The sequence below is a fragment of the Rhincodon typus genome, chromosome 37, assembly GCF_021869965.1.
Source record: "Rhincodon typus isolate 14 chromosome 37, sRhiTyp1.1, whole genome shotgun sequence".
Lineage (NCBI taxonomy): Eukaryota > Metazoa > Chordata > Chondrichthyes > Orectolobiformes > Rhincodontidae > Rhincodon > Rhincodon typus.
This window is the reverse complement of record NC_063368.1, coordinates 5,898,149-5,915,565: the sequence shown is the minus strand read 5'-3', so window position 1 is coordinate 5,915,565 and position 17,417 is coordinate 5,898,149. Positions and strand designations below refer to the sequence as shown.

The window sequence follows — 17,417 nt, the reverse complement described above, 5'->3', positions numbered from 1 at the left end:
TACCGACCAACCTCATCCCGCCCCCTTGACCTGTCCGTCCTCCCTGGACTGACCTATCCCCTTCCTAACTCCCTACCTACACTCACCTTTTACTGGCTCCATCCCCGCCTCTTCGACCTGTTTGTTTCCTCTCCACCTATCCTCTCTTCTATCCGCCTCCCACTCTCTCCCTATTTATTTCAAAACCCCCTTCCCCTCCCCCTTTTCTGATGAAGGGTCTAGGCCCGAAACGTCAGCCTCTCTGCTCCCATGATGCTGCTTGGCCTGCTGTGTTCATCCAGCCCTGCACCTTGTTGTCTAACATTCTAGGGACCTGGGTTCAAATCCCACCATGACAAATCGTGGAATTTGAATTCAGTAAAGTATCTGGAATTAAGAATCGATTGTCGGAAAAACCCATCTGGTTCATTAATGCCCTTTAGGGAAGAAAACTGTCATCCTTACCTGGTCTGGGCCTACGTGTGACTCCAGACCCACAGCAATGTGGTTGACTCTGAACTGCCCTCTTGGCAATTCGGAATGGGCAATAAATGCCAGTGACGTCCTCATCCTGTTAAAGAATAAAGAAAAAGAAATTCCACATTTTGTATTACTGTGGGAGAGGAAGGTTAATAACATTTTTAAGAGGCTAGGTTTTTACCTCGGGCACATAGTGAAGAATCATGCCATTTGGCCCAACTAGTCTCTGCTGCTATATATATTCCAGTCGAGTTCCGTCCCTTTTTTCTCACTGGAAACAATAAATGTAACCATCCATTTCCTTCTCTCTCATAATTATCCAGTTTCCCCTAAAAATTGGATTTACACAATTTACTTCAGCCACTCCCTGTGGTAGCAAGTTCCATTTTTTCCACCATACTGTGGATAAAGATGTCAACTTTGAATTCCCCGTTGGACTCCAAACTGCACTCCAGCATTACTAAACCTAGCAGGAAGATTATTGTTCTTGATGAGATCTGTTTTTGAAGAATTTTGATGCAAGTCTTGCATATCGCAAACAATAAGAATTATATTACCTGTCAATATTATGATTAGATGCATTCAGTGAAAAGCATACAGTCCCTCTTTCCTTAGTTCTTTGACCATATGGGAGTCTCACTGCCAAAGTCAATATTTGCTGCCCATCCCTAATTGCTGTTGAATTAAGTGTTGTGCTTAGCCATTTTGGAGGACAGTTAGGAGTGAATCTCACCCATCTCTGGAGTTGCCTCGGTCAGACAGGGGAAGGGGGCCCTTCACTAAAGTTTGGACTGATCTGAGGAGCGTAGTGGTTGAAACCAAAACATTAAAAGATTTCAAGAAAAAGATACATATAATTCTTGGGGCTAAAGGGTCCAAAGGGTATGGGGAGAAATTGGGAACAAGCTGCTGAGTTGGATGATCAGCTGTGCTTTTATTGAATGGGGGAGCAGGGTTGAAGAGCGGAATGGCCGCCTTCTGCTTCTAGTTTGTATGCTTCTGCGGACAGTTACGTGGATGAAGATATTTACCTGAAGGTAGACTCACTCATACATTGTAATAGTTACAATGCATTTTAATTAATGAGATTTCTGTGGTTTATTTTTTAATTAATATTTACATGCTACTTTTCAGGAATACAGGACATTTCTGTTAATTTCCTGTGGAATTTTCTGTATGGATAATAAACCACGAGTGTAAAGTGGAAGATTGTTTGTCCAGTGTTGTATGGATGTCCAGCCACCATGGCCCAGCCTGTATCATAAATTTGATTAAATTCAAATTTCTGACTGAAATTCTGCTTTTCCTGCCAGACTACTCTGTAATGAATGGCGTTTAAAATGGGGCCTCTGTTTGGGGCTTGGTGAAGGCGTCACAGATACTTGTTACCGTTTCTCAACTTGGACATGAATTTTTCTGCCCGATGTTAGCTTTCCTGTCTTGTTAACAGTCGTACCAGCCTTTTTTGAGTAGGACGGTAATGTTTTTAATAAGAGGCTGCTTATCTCTTGCATCAGAAATGATAACATGAAAGTGTGCCATCTGATCCAACCAGTCAACCTTCATGTTTATGCTCCACATGAGCTGTTTCTTAATCCCGTGAGTAAACTTCACCCACCCACACCCCCCCCCCCCCCGCCCACCAATTTCATACTCCCTTTCCTTCATCTCTGACTTGGAGTTCTCTCAACTGGGGGAAGAATTGTCCCTGTGCAAGAGCAAAATACTGCAGATGCCAGAAAACTGAAATGAAAATAAAATGTTTGAAATGATCACCAGATTAGGTAACATCTATGGAGATGAAAGTTACTGCTTCAGGTCAAGCTGACTTTTCATCGGAATGCTCCAACATCAACTCCGTTTCATTTTGGGAGCAGTGGAAGCCGGTATGTGTAGATGTCCTAAGATTTTGGGAAAATTGAACTTGTTGGCCATTAGAAATACTCTGCAAGTCTGAGATTGGGAATTCTGTAGCGAATTATCTCCCAGTTTCCCTGAAGTTTGTCAGTTTAGTAGCCAGACGTGAGGAACACAATGGAGTACTTTCCAATTGCCTGGAATTGTGCAGCTGGACAGTGCTTGTGGCAAATATGAAGTTTACAAAATTGTTTTGGGACTGACTCTGAGGGATAAATGGAGGAATGAAGGCAGACATGTGATCTGTTCTGAATTTAGCTCTGCAGCAGGTTTGGCCCTGCCATGCAGTGAGCTTGTTGGAGGAGCTTTCAAGTATAACATTCTCGTACACCTAATGCCCTTCGCCATCTAGCTGGTAGTGGTCATGGATTTGGAGTGTGCTGTTGGAGTCATAGTGAGTTACTGCAGTGCATCTCCTATGTGGTGTAAAGCATTGCTACTGTGCATTAGTGAAGGGAATGTTTAAGGTGATGGGTGGGGTGTCAAATGAGCAGGCTGTTTTGTCTTGGATGGCATTGACCTTTTGAGTATTGTTGAAGCTGCACTCTTACTCCACACCTGACCCTGAGCAACATGTGCTCGTGTCTGTTTGTGGCACTTCATTTAATTGTCAGCGAGCTCCTCTGCTGATTGAATCAATGTAAATTGAATCAGCCATATTAATATGAGCTTTTGTGTCTAATACATCCCTCCTGCGATGGAGCCAAAACAAGCAATCTGAGAAGGCTACTCTTAATATTTTTCAATCCAGTTTGTTCCACAGTCCTCACGTTTGTCCACCTGGCGAGGTGGTGTGGAGCAGCTTGGAGTATCTTCTCATGGAACTGCAGCTGGGCTTGGCCAAGGTGGCCATTAACAGACACTACTGTCACCACCATGTTCACGAAAAGTGGGTCAAATCCAACCCAGCCACTTATCAGGTCTAAATTTGGTCATCAGAAAAGTGATTGTGGTGTCATTGATAGTGCTATAAGCTGCGCTTAAGGAATAACCTGCTTTCTGCTTCGTTTGGTTTCCACCGCCAGGACTAGTCACTCCTCAGCTAATTAAAATCTTGATTCAAATATCCAGCAGAAACTGAACTCCGGATATTACCCAAGAGTGACCTGTTTTTGACACCAAGGCAGCTTTTGACCAAGTATGGTATCAGAGTCCTAGGAAAACTGGTGTCTGTCAGCCTGCTACAGGCTTTCAGTGATTCCTGGGCACCCAGGAAGCCTGGAATGAATCATCCCCTTCCATCTGAATAGCTAAATTCCTTTTCCTTTGCATTTTTTAAAAATTGCATATTTGCAGTACAATGTTCAGAGCGGGTACTTGGTTCCTGTTTGGATCCCACCAAGAGGTTGAAAATAGAGGTACAAGTCCCATTTTTTGATCAACACTTGACCTCAGTTTGACCTTATATGGGCACATTCTTGTTAATCTGACTTCTAGCAAAAGTGCTGCAGGCCAGACATTTTACAAGCCTGACTAAGTCATTTCTGTGCAGACTGTTTTCCGTCGCCTGTCGACTGCATTTCATGCACCTACAACTTGTTTTCATAGTGATGCAACTGGGTGCTGTTTAGAGCCAGGAGGGCTGTGGCCAGGGAGGAGCACCGGTCAATTTTTGTGTAATCTAGGAAGATTTCCAAGTGTTTCTGCCATGCTTCACTCCAGAGAGAATTTTATAATTTAACTATATAAGTAAGCAATTTGCTACATATCTAACTTCCACAGTCAATTTGAACAATTTGAATTAAGTTGTCATTGGTTATAAATGAGCTTTTAATACCTCATTCAACAAGATTAGGCTACTTAAATTGGGCTTTTAGCTCGAATGTGTTGACCCATGGCTCATCAACTTGAGACCAAACGTAATTGGTGATATTCCTGTTTCTTTGCTGTCCCTTACAAAAGGATCAATAAAACCAGATTATGATAAAGTAACCTAGACTTGAGTGCATTTAACATCTTCATAATTCCTTCAAAATGTTTTGCAACTAATGGATCATTCTTGATGATTAGATCCATAATCGGCATGGAACTCGAGGATTAAACCCCACCCCCCCCACCCCCAAAAAAACTCCTCCTTTCCCTGACTGCAGATCATTGTTTTCTCTCAAATACTCCACCCTCCTCTCCAACAAGCGTGAGGAACTCGCAATTCTTTGTCACTAAGATTAAGACCATCCAATCAGCTGCATCTGCCGCCTACTAGAACAAATTTTGTTTAAAGCCCTTCCCTGCCCTTGGCCTGAACTCTTATTGTTAACTCAGTTCTCCTCATGCCTTCTGAGCTCATTTTGATCATGGAACTCTGATCTTACATCCTAGATCCTATTCTGCTGATCACTCAATAACCTCCTTCCTGGCTCCAGTGTTAGCTGACATTGTTAGCAGTTCTCTGAACAAATACTTCCTCTCCTCTTTATTTTCAAATCCCTTTGTGGCCTGACTCACCCCACTCTCTAACCTTCATTCCCACAACCATCTGAGATCTCTGTGCACCTTGACCGCCCCAGATTCCAATTGCAGGTGTCTTGGGTTTAGTTAAATCTCCAAGTTTTAAACTCCTCTGTCCCTCGTCCACTTTCCTGCTTTAAGACAGTCCTTAAAGACTACCTCTTTGTCTCGACTTTAGATAATCTACTGTCACATTTTTCTTTATAATGCTCCTCTGAAAAGCCTTGGGCTAATTTATTGTGATAAAGGTGCTATTTGACTATGTTATAGTGTTGTTACTGTTAAGCTGGCAAACATGGCAGCAAAACTGTCAGGAAAATACAACACTTGACCAACAAATGTGCTTTTTACTGATGTTGGGTGAGGGATACATGGTGACCACTGCTTGTGGTTTCTGACTCCTCAGCCAGTGCATCTTGTAATCTGCCTTAGCAGTTGAATGAGGCCCCTTCTGTTCAATGTTTCATCCAAAAACAATGCTTTCTCAGTATTCTTTTCTGTACTGTTGCCCCAAATTCTTTGACAGCTTTAAAAATGTCAATAAACATTTGAAAATTCTGCATTCCTTTGGCCTTACAGTTCATTCTATCCCCCTCAGTTGTGTCTTTTTATTTGGTTGGGTTCCATTTCTACTGGTTCCCCTTGATTGTTTTTGTGTGTCTTGGGCAGACGTAACACATTCTTGAGCCTATATTCCATAGCTAGTTTTTTTTCCCCATAACAGGTTGCTAGCACGCTACCAGAGATTGTGGGTGTGGGTGAGGGGCGGTGGTCCATAGCAAACATTCCTGACTCAGGAGTCTCTCCTACTGGTGCTGCCTGCCATACTGGGTCTGTTGGAGGGTTTTGCAGGTTTATAATGAATCTGTTTTGCCATGGAACAAAGTTCACAATGTGGCCAGAGTCCTGGAATCGGTCTTGTACCTGGAGCTTCTACTTCTGAGGCAGCGATGCAACTACTGGACCACAAGACTTCCTTCATTGCCTCTTGTTACGGCAAAGCATGTTCAAGGAGAGCATCTGGGTGTCAGTGGTAAGACCAGCACTTATTGCTTATTCTTCATTGCTCACAAGTAATTGGGAATGAACTGCCTTGACAACTGAGCAACCTATGAGGCCATTTCAGAGGACAGTGAAGAGTTAACCGTCTTCCCGAGACTTGTAAGCAAGGCTGACAGATTTCCTTCTCTAAAGGACGTCAGTGAATCAGATGAGCTCTTAGAATAATCCAGTTATTACTTAGTCACTGTTACTGATGCTTACTCTTCATCCTAAGTTTATGTAATAATGTAGTGCTGAATTTTCCAGCTACTAGTCCGGTAAGATTTACAGTGCTACTGCTCTTAATAAAATCATTGTGGTTGAGGGGGAAAGATGTGTAATGGAGGCACTTTGTACTAGTAGCATAACCTCAATATATTCCACATCTATTCCTGCACTGTCCTTGGCTCATGAAATCTGATTCACCTGTAGGATAAGCAATGTTTTTTCTACAGTAAAAGTTAGTAAGGGATGTAGGTATAGTGGAAGGAAGGGGAGTTGAAGTAGAAGATTATCCATTGTCTGAGATGAGTAGTGGAGCAGGCAGCCTAGAATGGCCAGTGTTCCTTCTCCTCCTATTTTCTGTGTTCCCAAACTGAGAGCTTTGGATAAGTGACACATCTGGCTATTTCTTTAGGACTCTAGCCCATTGTTTTTAAGGGCATTGAGTTATACAGCTGACATTGAAGGTGGTCTGAGGTAATGTTTTCACCTGTTTGTTTACAGACAAACAGATTAACAATGTAACTCAAAAAATCAATGGTCAGTTTTCAAGGAAACATCGGATACGTCCCACGGAAGAAGTGAGTCATTTTTGATAGCAATGTAGATCTGGATTTTGGGCTTCTAAATAATCTGTCAGTGCTGGGAGACTTGGTGAATTGTTGTTTTTAAAGAATAGTATGGGTTGTTTGACTTATAATGCTGACTGTTTTCGAAGTTGTGGATTGTCTTGGCTGTTGTACTGGAAAATGTCTCGGTCTTCAAAATTTCGGTGTTCAGAGCACGTTGTTAGATGTGGACTTAGCTGAAGTCCGTGACGTGGAAACTCTGAATAAGATTTCTTCTATTTCAGCTTCGCAGTTAGAGCATCAGCCCATCAGCAAAAGACCCCAAGGAAGAGCTGAGTCATTCAGATTTTTAAAAAAATTCTAGAAAATTTTAGACAGCATCTGTGGAGAAAGAAACAATGAATGTTTCAGGTCAGTGACCTCATCAAAGTTTATCAGGACCATTAACTGAATCACAGATTGTCATGGTATTTAAAGAAGCTAATCAGCCCGTTTGTGTTTGCATTGATTCTCCAATGCATTATGATCTTGTGCCATTTTCTAGCCTATCCCCCCATACTCTTCTGCTTTATTTCTACTCAAATAATGATTCAATGCCCTCTTGCATGTCTTAATTGAACCAGCAACCTCCCCACTGCTAGATCCAAACCACCTGTAGTGATTGTAATGAGGCCAGCCAAGTGGACCTTTATAGAATGAGTTCCCTAATTGGGGCTGTTAATCTGGCTCCGTCAAGGAGCCCTGGCTGACAGATATAAACAGGATTGTCAGGTTCTGTTCACTCTGAGGAAGCTGGATCAGTGTCAAGGACTCTCCATATAAATGAAGAGTGACTCGGTGATGGAGTATCGGCCTCTCGAGTTATTTCACCACCCATTGTGAGAGAAGGGTTCTTCTCACATCACAATTACAAATCACTTTAACTCTGCGCTCTCTTGTTCTTTGTCTTTCTACAAGCCAGGACAGTTTCTCCCGATTTCCCCTGTCTAAATCATTCAAGATTCTGAAAACTTTTTTTTATCAGATCTCCTCTTCGTCACCTTCACTCAAAAGAGAATAGCCCTGACCCCTCCAATCTGTCCTCATTACTGAAGTTTCTCATCCCTGGAACCATTCTTGTTTGCCTCTCCTGTACTGTGTCAATATGTTCGCATCCTTCCTAAAGCTTGGTGCCCAGAACCCCACCCAGCTGAACTTTGAGTGTCTTGTATAAATTCAACATAACTTCTTTGCTATTGTCTAGTACGTGCTTTTTGATAAAGCCGAGGATACTGTATGCTTTCTTAACAACTTTGTCTCCATCTGACCTGCCATTTTTACTGACATGTAGCATATTGACCGGAGTGTGTCTCTACTGCTACTCCCTGTAGAACTGTACCTCTTATTTTATGTTGTCTACCCATGCTCTTCTTATGAATGGACCTCCCATATATTAGAAGTGATCTTTCTCTGTAGCTGTAATGCCATATTCTGCATTCTGTTCTATTATCCTGATATACTTATGCAAGGTATGATTTGTTTGGAAAGCAAGCTAATCAATAATTTCACTATCTTGACATATCAAGACAATAAATCAAATCAAAATCAAAATGCATCACTTCACACTTCTGTTGAATTTCATCCAATGCCCATCTGTCCTCTCCAACTTCTGAACATCATCCTTTTTATGGGTTCAATCATAGTCCCATACGTAGTAGCTTTGTGCCATTGGCTGCGCAGTCAGCGCACACGCAGTGTTTAAACTTGTGGCTCCTCTTTAGTAGTCCTACTCAATAATTGCAACTACATGTCATCATTAGGGTAAAACGCGTATCTCAGTGGTCTAAACCCAGCTTGTCTTCCTGTTGGTGGTTGAATGATCCAGTGCTTGGCGAATTCTGCTTCGTAGCTGACGTTGAAGAAACAAAAGTGATGAATGAATGCTTGGCAACCACAAGCCAGTTATCCCTGCGGTAATCTTCCTGACACCTGGGAAATACTTGAGTTACAGTTTTGATGAACCATTATTAAGCTGAAATGCTGAATCAGTTTCTCTCTCCACAGATGCTGCCTGACCTAATGAATATTTCGAACATTTGTTTGTTTTTAGTGCAGTTTCTGGAAATCTGCACTATCATTTTATGTTGGGTTAACATGGCATGGTGGAAATTTGTACTTTCTAAAGCACCCTCTTCACTTGTTGGCCTTTGTACTTAGCAAGATGTGTGGGCAACTGTACTTTAATATTATACATCAGTTACTAGTGATGGCCCAGTCCGTGGTTAGGTATAGTGTGGATCTGCTTTGATGCTCTGTGTATTTGAACAGGCCTTTCAGATGCATTGTGCTTCAGTATGATACAGTCTACCCTTATGCATGTTGGCAATGATGAAGGAAAACTGATTTGTATAAGCACCTTTCACAAAATGTCAAAAGGCCTTTGCAGCCTATTAAATACTTTTCTTGAAGTGAAGCAACAGTAAGCACCCACAAAGAAGCAAAGTGCAATGACCAGATTTAGCATGGTTCCTCATTGTTTATAGTGGGATAAATATTGGCTCCCGTTTGAAATGGTGCCATCGAGCGGACAGGTGGACCTCTGTTTAATGTCTCAACTGAAAGAGGGAACATACAACAGTGCAGCACTTCTTCAGAATTGCATTCATGTGTCAGCCTTGGTTTTTCTGCTTGAACCCAGGGATGGGACTTGAACCTGGAAGCTTTGTGAATCAGAGGTGACTGTACTACCCATTGAGCCACAACTGGGTACTGTTCTGTGCTGGCTTTGACTGGTATATGGTCCAGGCCCTCCTGTCTGGGTGGGGAACCCAACTGAATTTTGTTTTGTTCTTATTTCTTCTTTTTTGTGTTTCCCATTAAGAGCACTCGGCTCCACCTGGTGCTCCTGAGATGGGAAGCCAGGCGAGCGAGGTGCGGACTTCTCCACAACTTCGTCAATGCCACTCTACCTTCAGTCAACAGGAGGAGCGCCTGCTACAGGGTGAGATGCATTCTGAGATATGTACCTCTTATTTGTGGGTATGTTTGTAAGGGGCTGAGAGGGAATAGTGGTCTGGGGCAGATAGTGACTAAAGCCACTGTGGTCAAACAAGATGCTGTGATCCCAGGTCACATGGAGACATTTCCTGAGAGTAATGTTTTTAGAATATTATTTTAATACAGAACAGTAAATTTGAGTATATTCTAGGAGTCCTATTTATGTGATCATTTTCCTTAGCCATGTGATTTTGTTGATTTGAGATGCATTCTGGCAATGGTCATGGTTCATATCTAATCTGTTCCTGCAGTCCTTTCTTTAACTTCCTTTTTCAATTTGGCACCGGTAATAACTTGTGAATCCCGCATTACTGATTAGCATTGGATCACTGGCTTCTGTGTTGGTAAATTATCCATGCTTTTATGTTTCCCCTCTGTTACCCTAAGAATTTTGGAAATGATTAATTTTTTTAAGCAGTCAAAAATGGTGAATGCACCAGATTACAGTGGGGATTCTTCGTTAGCTGTTCAACATCAGTTTCTTTTAAGGATTTCAGCCAGTCGATGGTGTGCCAATCTACCATAGAAATGACTTATGAGCTGCTGGTGAGCTATGGTTCACACTAGTTTGGCTTTACACTAATTGTAATAGAAAACAGTTTTTTCTAATTCATTTATGGGATAAGGGTATTGCTGGCCAGGCAGCATTTATTGCCCATCCCTAATTGCTCAGGGGGCAGTTGAGTCAACAGCATTGCTGTGGGTCTGGAGTCACATATAGGCCAGAACAGGTGAGGATGGCAGTTTTCTTAAAGGACAATAGTGAACCAGATGGGTTTTTACCCATCAATGGATTTATGGTCATCATTAGCTTCTTAATTCCAGATATTTATTGAATTCAAATTCCAACATCTGCTGTGGAGGGATTCGATCCTGGGTCCCCAGGACATTATCTGGGTCTCTGGATTAACAGTCCAGCAATAATTATATTAGGTCATTGACTCCCTATACATGAGAGTATGTCCTACAATACGGAGATGGCCAGCGCCTCTGGAGCAGGTGGGACTTGAACCTCATCCACTATTACTGCACAACAAGAGCTCCCATTGTTTTTTGGTCCAGTTTTCATCAGGTAATGAGAACACAAATAGCAGAAGAGGGTTTCAATCCATCCACCTCTGTGTTATGGCTTCAGCATGTTCCTGCTGCACCGTTCTTCCAAAATCAGGTAGGATGACAGGTCAGCAGGAAAGACTTAAACATTCTACCACTATTGGAAAAAAAAGTTGTAAAGCATTTGCTCATAACATTTTTTTATTAGCAAAAAACATTTTTTATCAGCGACTGACACATGACAATTGAAGAAAATTGTGTGCAATGATTATTCAGAGCCCAAATGTTTATAATTTACTAAGCAGAAGTTAGCTTGTCCGCAGCTTGATTCCTAACTTGTCGTGTGGCTAATGACTGTTATATTTGCAAGAACTACTAAACCGCAAACACATGGCATTCTAAACAGGAAGCTCCACCAAAATACCAAGGAAAGATAAAGGTTTACAGACAAATAAAGGCAAGATCCAACAAAAACAAACTCTGTATGATCTAGAGAACAGATGGCAGGTGGAAAGAGCCCAGGAAATCCAACAGCTTGCTGACGGCCCTGACTTCAGTGCCACAGCCCAAACATCCAAGGACCTACCATACAGATAAGAATGGGATCACTCATCAAGGACAGAAGGGCAATGTGTGTTATTTGGAGGGAGCACTTTGAGGGCCACCTCAACCAAGACTCAGTCCTCAACTTGGATGCCCTTGATAACAGTCCACAGCATGATACCTGCCATCACAATTTCAGCCTGGCATGAGGATGAAACCTGCTGACAAAGATGGATTGTGGTCTAAGAGGACTCTTGGCACAATGTATGACTGTACCTCTTCCATCTGTAAAGAGGAGATCCATCTGATCTGAGACATGAATAATTGTAACCATCCTCTGAAAAGGAGGTCGACTGAGTCTGGTAATGCCAGACTGGTTGGTGCTGTTCATCACAGGGAAGGTCTTTGTTAGGATCCCCCTCAATCACTTTCTCTCAATGGCTAAAAAAGGCCCTACTGTAATCACAATGTTGATTCCACCCGTCCAGAGGCACAGTGAACATGATGACCTCAGCAAGACAGTTCCAAGAAAACTAGTGTATAGCAGCAAATTTTACAGCCAGCGTTTGTTGTGCTCACTAAGGCCAAGCTCGAAACCATTGATGCGCTTTCAGTGATAAATGAGAGAACAGGCCTTGGGCTAACCGCTCTGAAGATATAGATTCTCTTCTAGCCTGCTCCCTCATTGTGATGCCTCCTGTCTGTCAGGGTCCAATGGTGAGCTGGCGGACGACATAAACCCATTGATGTATGTCAAGAGCCGCCTCTCGGCAAGGGAAGATATTGATGAAATTCAGCATGACCTATTTGAGGAACAGTGTGTTTGATGACAAAGCTTATGACCCATAGACCAATGGTGTTACCTGCCCATTTCTATGTGTCAGAGAGTAGACATCTCAAATCCCAAGAGAAATATCATTCGCAATTCTTCTGCAAAATCCTGCAACTCAACTGCCAGTATAGCCACACCAACATTAACATTCTCTTTCAGGCTACATCTCCAGCATCAAGGCACTGGTCGTGGTTAGTTAGCTGCATTAGGCAGGTCACATTGTCCACAGGGCTGATTTGTAAAACAGGGTGTCTACTCATGTCTCCATCACAGCAAGCGGTTACCAGGCAGGCAGAGAAAATGCTTCAAAGTCGCCCTGAGAAAATGCCACATCCCCATGAAATTGTGGGAATCTCTTGCCCAAGACCAGCCAAACTGGAAAGTGAGTAACTGGAGACCAAGAGCAAACAATGAAAGGAGCATGTGGAACCCACCCACCTTTTCAAACATCACCTGTAACAACATGTGCGCGTCATAAAGAAATAGTCACCTCTGGAGCCATGGCATTAGAGTTGAAGAAAGTCATCCTCTGTGTTGAGGGACTGCCGAGGAATGAGAATATATTGAGCAGCACACGCCTAACGATCTACCTGTGCTTCCAATCATCCTGCAGTTCTTTGTATTCCCTGAATGATGAGAAATTAAGGAACTTGCCAAGAAGACTTTGGAGACTATTGAAGCTGTTTTGAAAATGTGGACATGATGATTGGAGAAAATATCAGTAATACAGGCTGGAAGTTATGCCTTGTAGGCATGTGCATCGTAGACTGCAGTTCCGTGATGGTGAAGCTGGGCTATTGGAGGTATAAAAGGTAAAATGGAGTAAAACCTCAGATTTTAAACACAATTATTTATCAATAAATGTGAATCTCTGCAAGAATGACAATAGTGGCTAAGTGAGATTCCCATGGGGTGCCATGTTTGCATACTTGTTTAGAATGAGCTGGGGTTTGGGTATTTCAGGGTATACACACCGATGGCTTCAGCATCTTGGACAATCACCCAGAGAGGACTTGTCATATTTCAGGCTGATGTGTAAAACGTTTGGGAGAAATTGAACAGGACAGCTGCAATCTTGCTAGCTTGTGCAAGCTGAGGAAGCTTGCCAGAAACTGCCTCGAGTTCTGCAGAACTGGAAGTTGATTACCCATCTGTACCTTGTCCAGGAATTAGTACACCCAGGATCCACGTTGAAGGAAGGCTTTCTTAGTTCAAGGACCAGACAGGAGAATGCCCTAAGCCATGATGCTGTTTTGGAGATGCAATGGGCTGAATTAGCCGCTTTCTATGCCATTGAACTTCTGTGACATTTGTGATTCAATGCCATTTTCCTACAGTATATCTTGATATCTTTCATATTTAGAAATCTATGTTGAATATATTCAATGACTGAGCTCCACAACCGTCTGAGGTGGAGAATTCCAAGGACTCGCTGCCCTCTGAGTGAAGAATGTCCTTATCTCAGTCTTAAATTGGTTGTCCCTTATTCTGAGACTGTCTCCTGGTTCTCGACCCACTTAGAGTCATACAGCATGCAAACAGACCCTCTGGTCCAACCAGTCCATGCCAACCATAATCCCAAACTAAATAGTCACACCTGCCTACTCCTGGCCCTTATCCCTCCAAACCTTTCCTATTCGTCTACATATCCAAATGTCTTCTAAACGCTGTGTTTGATCCTGCATCCACCACTTCCTCTGGAAGTTCATTCCACATACAAGCCACCCTCTGTACAAAAAACATTGCCCTGCATATCATCTTTTAAATCTCTCTCCTCTCACCTTTTTAAAATGAACCCCTTAGTCTTGCAAATCCCCCATCCCGGGGAAAAGACAACTACCATCAACTCTCTATGCCCCTCATTATTTAAACTTAGATAAGGTTACCCCTCAACTTGCTATGGTCCAGTGGAAAGAACTCCCAGCCTAACCAGACTTTCTTTATAAGTCAAACCTTCCATACCTGGTAAATCCTGTAACTCTCTTCTGAGCCCTGAACAGCTTAATAGTATCCTTTCTATAGCAGGGTGACTAGAACTGGACACAGTAATCTTAAAAAATCTTCACTGTCTACTATGCCACCAATTTTAGTGTCATCTACAAGCTTACTAACCATGCCATCTATATTCATATCCAGATCATTTATATACATGACAAGCAAAAAAGGACCCAGAACGTATCCCTGTGGAACACTGCTGGTGACAGGCCTCCAGTCCAAATACCAACCCTTCACCACTACTGTTGACTCCTGCTCTTAAGCCAATTATGTATCCAATTGGCAAGCTCACCCTGAATCCCATGTGCTCTAACATTACTAATGATTCTACCACGTGGAATCTCGTCGAAAGCTTTACTAAAGTCCAAGTAAACTACGACTATTGCTCTGCCCTCGTCAATCTTTTTGGTAACTTCCTCAAAAAAGCTCAACCAAATTTGTGAGACATGATTTCCCTTGCACAAAGCCATGCTGACTATCCCTAATCAATTTTTACCTCTCTAAATGTCCGTAAATCCTAACTTTTAAAATCACCTCCAACAATTTTACCCACAACTGAAGCCAGACTCTCGGGTCTGTATTTCCCCGGTTTCTCCTTACAGACTTTCTTAAACAAAAGTACAACATAAGCCACCCTCCAGCCATCGGGCACCTCACCCGTAGTTATAGGTGATGCAAGTATTTCTGCAAGGGGTCTCTCAGTTTCCTCCCCTACTTCCCACAATGTGCTGGGATAGATTAGATCAGGTCACCTTTATATTCCCCAAGACTTGCTGAACTTCCTCCTCTTTAATGTTTTTTAAAATTAAAATTTATTTCTGTTCTCTTGCCTCAATTTCTTTCTCCATGTAAAAACTGATGCAAAATATTAAATTAATATCGCTCTCATCTCTTGGTGCTCGACATAAAGGCGACCTCCTTGATCTTTGAGGAGCCTTATTGTCTATCTCATTGCTGTTTTGCTGTCAAAGTACTTTTAGAATTTCTTTGGATTATCCTTAACCTTATCTGGCAATGCTATCTCATATCCCCTCTTGGGCTTCCTGATTTCTTAAGAATGCCCCTACACTCTTGATATTGATTGAGATTCAATTGAGCCAAGTTGTCTATGTCTAAAATAAGAATCTATTTCATTTTTGACTGGAGCCTCAATATTTTTATTCATGCATTGTTACTTAATCTTGCCCTTCATTCTAACAGGAACATGATGCCTCTGAATTCTCGTCATCACACCCTCAAAAGCCTCCTGCTTGTCCGACGTCCTTTTACCTGTGAACAGTCGCCTCCAATCAACTTTTGAAAGTTCTTGTCTCATACCGTTAACATTTGTCCTACTCCAATTAAAATCTTTAACTTTTATGGAAGGCTTATCCTTTTCCATAACAACTTCGAACCACTTGCCACCACATCTAGCCTGTCTAACCCTTTAAGAATTTTGTAAGTTTCAGTGACATCATCACCCCTTATAAATGCTGGAGGACACAGGCCCAGTCTCCTCGCTCTGCTCAGAGCAGTCCTGCCATTCCCACAAATTAAGGAGGGTGTTCAGCCTCTCCCTGTTGTCTCTGAAACAGGAACTGAAATGGTCCCACTTTCCTGTCGTCACAAATGCAGGCCCTTGTTGGGAGGTATGGTATATCATGACCCTAGGAGAAATGCAATTTAAATTCAGATTGACGTTTCTTGTGGCTGTTTAACTCTGTATTTCGGTGGGGAGCACAGCTGAATAAATGAACATATTTCAAGGAATTTTGTTCTGTCAGTTTAGTCATGATTGAGAAATGAGTTGGTGCGTGAAGATGAATCTTCAACTGGAGCAGAGTCCAAAGCTCAGTTCGTTAACGATGCTATCTTGTCAGAATTGATTTGACTGGCCGGTTTTATTCAAAAGAGCTGTTAATGGACAATGGTCCTGTAAAACAGAAATATCCATCTGGAATAGTTAGTATTTGGTGTATCACAAAACTTTGATTGATATTACACTCTTCAGATTCCTGTTTGCAGTTTCTAATGTGGATCATCTGATTTCCTTTTAGTTGACAGAAGAGAATTGTACTGTGTACTGTCCTATGCGCATTCGATCTGTGGTTTACCTTTTACCCTTATCAGGAACGCCCTTTTATACATTTTTTTTAAAGAGGAAGCTTGCACTCATTTCAGAGATAAAGACAAACCTAAGTGACTGCTGGAAATCCAACAGGCAAGATGTCCTAGAAATAAACTGCAGGTAAATTTAGATTGATAGACTAGCCAGGTCTTGGTTGGGAGTTCACAGCAGAGCTACTCAACTCATTGAGTGCACTGACTACTTTCTTGATACTGTCTGAGCATCTAAATTGCTGCCATTGTCTGTTATTGCAGTCTCTTGAAGAATGTGCTGCCCTGAATTGTAGATTTGGTGTGTTTATCTTCCCTGATTCCCCAGCTCCAAAAACACTACGCTTCTACAGCCTCAAACTGCTGCTGCTGCCGTCATTGAGATATAGAGCTTGAGCGATGTCTGAGAATTCCTCACACAAAATGTTGTGCTTCACCCATCCATAAAAATCTTAAAGTATTCCTTTTGTGACACCCAATTATAGAATCCCTACAGTGTGGAAGCAGGCCATTCAGCCTACTCAAGCCACACCGAACCTCTGAAGAATATTCCGCCCATTACCCCTAGACCTGTAGCCCTGCATTTTCCATGGCTAATCCACATAGCACATCCCTGGACACTATGGGTAATTTAGCATTACCAATCCACCTTTGGCACATCTTTGGAATCAGTTCTTAAATAATTTCATGATTTTTATTTGCACGAACCTATCCAGGTTGTTCCTTTGTGTGAAGAACCACTTGGGAATTAGTTCTAATTTGCTTGACCCTGCCTCCTGCTTTCTCTGTACTTGGTGGTGGAGGAGGTGGACGGTTTTGTAAGGTACATGGTCAGTTTCTTTTGTTTCATTTGTGGCTTCACCTGCTATGTATTTACAAATTGATCTGCAGATAGAAACAGCAAGGGAGTGGCTTGTCTCTAAAACAAAAACAAATTGTGGAGAAACTCAGGTCTGGCAGCATCTGTGGAGAAAGAAAACAGTTAGCTTTCTGGGTTCAGTGACCCTTTAGAACTGATTGAAGCTTGGAAAAGGTTGGTATATTTGCTGGAGATGGGTTTGGTGAAGGGGAAATGAGTAAAGGATAGATAAAGGTTGAGCCCAGAGAGAGAGAACAGCGATTGGGCAGACAAAAGGGTGGGTAATGGTCAGTCTGGAGAATGAATGGTTGCTAATGGGGACATTTAGAGCTGACAGTGGATTGGT

The 17,417-nt window shown here is 42.3% G+C and overlaps 1 protein-coding gene across 1 annotated transcript in view; it reads left to right on the top strand.

The window, feature by feature from the left end:
- LOC109913877 (myocardin-related transcription factor A-like) overlaps positions 1 to 17,417 on the top strand; it is a 133,756-nt gene that overhangs the window by 38,661 nt on the left and 77,678 nt on the right. Inside the window, exon 8 of the mRNA XM_048617342.1 lies at positions 9,517 to 9,636. Coding sequence (XP_048473299.1) covers positions 9,517 to 9,636 — 120 coding nt within the window. The remainder of the gene's footprint in view (positions 1 to 9,516; positions 9,637 to 17,417) is intronic.